This window comes from Citrus clementina, unplaced genomic scaffold, assembly GCF_000493195.1.
Source record: "Citrus clementina cultivar Clemenules unplaced genomic scaffold, Citrus_clementina_v1.0 scaffold_7, whole genome shotgun sequence".
Lineage (NCBI taxonomy): Eukaryota > Viridiplantae > Streptophyta > Magnoliopsida > Sapindales > Rutaceae > Citrus > Citrus x clementina.
In genome coordinates, this window is record NW_006262075.1 from 8,783,338 (window position 1) to 8,787,631 (window position 4,294).

The 4,294-nt window shown below is 38.7% G+C and overlaps 1 protein-coding gene across 1 annotated transcript in view; it reads left to right on the forward strand.

Moving 5' to 3' along the window:
* Nucleotides 1-282: 282 nt before the first annotated feature.
* The window catches only part of LOC112096874, a 15,494-nt gene continuing 11,482 nt past the window's right edge, over nt 283-4,294 (forward strand). Inside the window, exon 1 of the mRNA XM_024181072.1 lies at nt 283-1,480. Within this exon, the coding sequence (XP_024036840.1) occupies nt 283-1,480 (1,198 nt within the window). The remainder of the gene's footprint in view (nt 1,481-4,294) is intronic.

A 4,294-nucleotide genomic window follows, 5' to 3' on the forward strand; every position in this document is an offset into this window, starting at 1 on the left:
AAGAAGATCTCAAGGTGGGCTTCGAAGTTCTGTGGGCTTTGAGGATACGGTAGCTTCTCCGGAGATGGATATTTCTGTGGAAGGAAAAAATGGGCAATCGGTGGGACTTGTGATCAAGGCCCACCGAGAACAATGAGTGTGTTAAGTTGGAACTGCCGTGGGCTAGGCCACCCACAGACAGTTCAAGTCTTGATTGAGTTGGTCAGATGTAAAAAACCTACTATTATTTTTCTCATGGAAACGTTGTGTGGTAAGGATAAATTAGAGAGTGTCAAGAGGAAGATGGGGTTTAATGGGCTTTTTGTGGTTGATCGCGTGGGCCGTAGTGGGGGGCTTGCTCTTCTTTGGGATGCCAATACAAATGTCTCTTTATTGAGTTATGCGAGGAATTTCATTGATGTTCATGTGGAGGTAGCTGGGTTGGGGGATTGGAGGCTAACTGGTTTCTACGGTTTCCCTGAATCGAGTCGTCGTCGTCAATCTTGGGATTTACTTCGATTTCTTTCTTCTTCCTCAACTACCCCATGGGTTTGTCTTGGGGATTTTAACGATTTATTGGCAGCAAGTGAGAAAAAATGTAGACTTGAGCATCCTCAGTGGAAATTGCAGGGATTTAAGAAGGCTATTTCTGATAGTGGATTGTTGGATGTTGAGATGGAAGGATATCAATTTACTTGGGAGAGATCCCGAGGATCAGTGGATTGGGTGGAAGAGAGGCTGGATAGAGTCCTAGCCTCAGCTGAATGGCTTCATCGTTTTGCTCGGGTTAAAGTTATGAGCTTGGAGGCCTCTTGTTCTGACCACTTACCTATTTTCATGGATCCGAATCCTATTAATACTACCAGTAGGCATAAGCGATTCCGTTTTGAGAATTTGTGGCTGCGAGAACGGGATTGTGTTGAGGTTATTACAAATAGCTGGAACTCTTCTTCGGGTTGTTCCATCCAGCAAAAGATTGCGCGGTGTGGTGCTGACTTGTTCCAGTGGGGGGGTCATTTAGCTCGTGATTTTCGTAAGCGTATCTCTGATTGTAAATGTCTTATGGCTCGGTTAAGGGGGCGGCGTGACCAAGGGAGTGTGGAGGAGTTTGTGGAGGCCAGGAATCGGTATAATGCTCTCCTCCATAGTCATGAAGTCTTCTGGAAGCAGAGAGCAAAATCCCTTTGGCTTAAAGAGGGAGATAGGAATTCACGGTTTTTTCATGCTACGGCTTCAGCAAGGAAGCGTAGGAACTCTATTGAAAGATTGCGAAATAGACAAGGAATTTGGAGCTCTAATCAGGAGGAGATTGATGGGATGATTGTGGATTATTTCAGCACATTATTTCAGACTGAAGGTTGCAGTAGTGAGGAGGTTTTAAGATGTGTAGAGAAGAACATCACCGAGGATCAGAACATGATGCTCTTAGCTCCATTCTCAGCTGTTGAAGTTAAAGATGCCTTGTTTGATATGCATCCGGAAAAATCTCCAGGGCCTGATGGTATGAATCCTGCCTTTTATAAAAAATTTTGGAATATTGTTGGTGAGGATGTGGTGCAAGCTTGCTTGAACTTTATTAATAGGTGTTCCTTTCCGGTGGGACTTAATGATACATCTATTATTTTGATTCCGAAAAAGCAGCAGCCTGAGACCTTAGCTGATATGCGGCCCATTGCGCTGTGTGTTGTGCAAATTTTAATGTACTCGCAAGCGCACGAATCTATTGTAGTATAGATCTATGGTGACGAGTGTCGATCCCACGAGGAGGTGGATTTTAATTGTGTAGAATTAATTTTGTAAATGGGTTGTTGGATTTATGGTGGAAATGATTTGGTATATGCTAAAACTTAAATTAAAATGGCGAGAATAAATTCTAAAATTGGAATTGCAATGGCGAGAATAAATTGAAGATAATTCTATTGAAATGACGTACTTGGGTATCTGGATCCGTATCAACATGCATCATGGGCTAAATAATCCGTATTAATGCCAATTAAATCATGAGGGGGGAATCCACACCTCATGAACCACGCTCTAATCAATATGGTGCTAAGGGCTTATCGTGCCAAATAATAATAACCTTGTACCAGAGGGCCGGTGAAACCAAGGCGGTACTAGACAAGATTAGTATTATTTGTCGACGAGAAGTCAAAACATCCACAAAAACTAGAGGGGAAGAGAAAATAAATTTACCAAATAAAGCCCATGACACATGTTGAGACTTCACCTTCAACCCAAGCTTGAAAGAAAATTAGCCACTCATAATTGAACTAGGGGCAAAATGGGAATTTATTAAAATACGAAGAAAATACAAGATGGAGAGGGAATTACAGAAAACAGAGTCCAAAAATGGATTCAGAGATATCAAATTAGGGGGGGGAGGCCCCCTTTTTATAGATACATGGAGTAAATCATGGCCATCGGATTAAAAACAGTTTGGACGCTCAGGATTGCGCCACGTCATCAGTCAACAGTCCACGTTTGACCACGCGGATGAACAGTAACACGGTTTGACCCGACTTTGAACAGTAACGCGGTTTGACCCGGATGAACAGTAACGCGGTTTGGTTGAAAATAATCCTGTGTGATGCATGCACCGTACGCGAGATTTTTCGTCCACTGATATGCTGCCACGTCACCATCAACAGTACATAAGAATTTTAGTCCAACAGGATCGTGACACCTCATCAGTCAATGCCACATCATCGGTCAATGCCACGTCATCATCCGTCTATGTGAACAGTGTCGTGAACAGTAACGTATACAGTACCGTACACGTGAATAGTGCCATTTTTCCTTTTATGCTCCTCCTAAGGTTTTCGACCGTCCTGAGTTCAAAAGTGATGTCCGTTTTGCCGTCTGATCTCTCCTTTATTGTGAAATGACTATAATGCCCCTAAAATACATAAAATACTTAATTAAAATAAAACACATGTAATTAAATCACAAGAAGGTTAAATATATAAAAGTAAGGGTTGTTAGTAAGACTTAAAATGTAAAATGACGGTTTTCTCCTTTATAAATATGCATTTTCTAATACTCAACACACCCCCCAACCAGCTTATTGCTAGTCCCTAGCAAATAAAGCGAAAACAAAATTCAAATTCAAAATAATTTTTTTTTTTTGTTTTAATAGAAACACTCGTATTTATTCCATCAGATTGATGATAACACTCAAATAAAAGTATAAGCATTATCTCCAGTCTAAAGCAACATCACACCCACATCAACCATCCACATGAATTAGCCCAGTAGACTTTGTTTTAGCTACTCTCAAGAATGACATGTCAAACCCCAAAATCTCACTGGAAGTAGTGACACTCTCACAAATAAATTAATCCCAATAAAAATAGTCACTCCAATGAATGGTAATTGAGAGAGAAAATAATAAAGAAGTGATATCACATGCTCTCACCAAGATGAAATAAATATGCCCTTAGCTTAGAAATAATACGATCTCAAGTCAAATAAAATGTTAGTCAACCCACTTTATTTATCTTTTTTTTTTTTTTTATGCATCACTACATCTTTTTAGCCCATATAACTAGCTTCTACTTCAAACTATAGTTCCCTAAAATCAAGAAGGACTTTTATTAGGATGAAACGTAGGCTAGGGACATGGCTAACAAAGAAGGAAAATAAGGAAAACAAAGTGTATGTTTGAGAAAAATGCAGAGAAAATTTTTTTTTTTTTTTTTGGAAGTTGCAAGGTGGATTTCACCTATTTTTATTCTTTTGAAACAACAACTTTTGTTTTTGTTTTTTGTTTTTTTTTTTTTTTTTTGGCATAACTTCACTGAACAACATAATTATTTACATTTTCTCAAACATAAATAGGTGATGGAACTTATAAGACATCGGGTAATACTCCAAATCGGAGTGGGTCAAGATGATAAGTTGACAAAGAAAATGTTTTTTTTTTTTTTTTTTTTTTTTTTTTTTTTTAAAGGCTCAAAAGGGTTAACTATGGATATTTAATAAAAGGGATGGCTAGAAAGGCTCAAACGGATCAAAGATGGCCTTTCCATCGTCTTTTAGAGCTCTGAATAACCTTCCATATCTACTAGTTAGATGAGCCTCCAAATGTAGCAACACACTCTTTTTTCTTTTTTTTTTTATTTTACAAATTTTTTTTTTTTTTTAGGGTTAACCCAAAAGTAATTTAAAGATCGGGTATAAAAAAAAAAACTACTAAGCTGTATAAAGAGGGGGCAAAAGGGTTATTCCCCAAGAAAAATAATAGGCCCAAAAACCCACTTGGTACTTATTATGACATGTTCATTCCTTCAAGCAACCCAAATATGTCTCCCACATC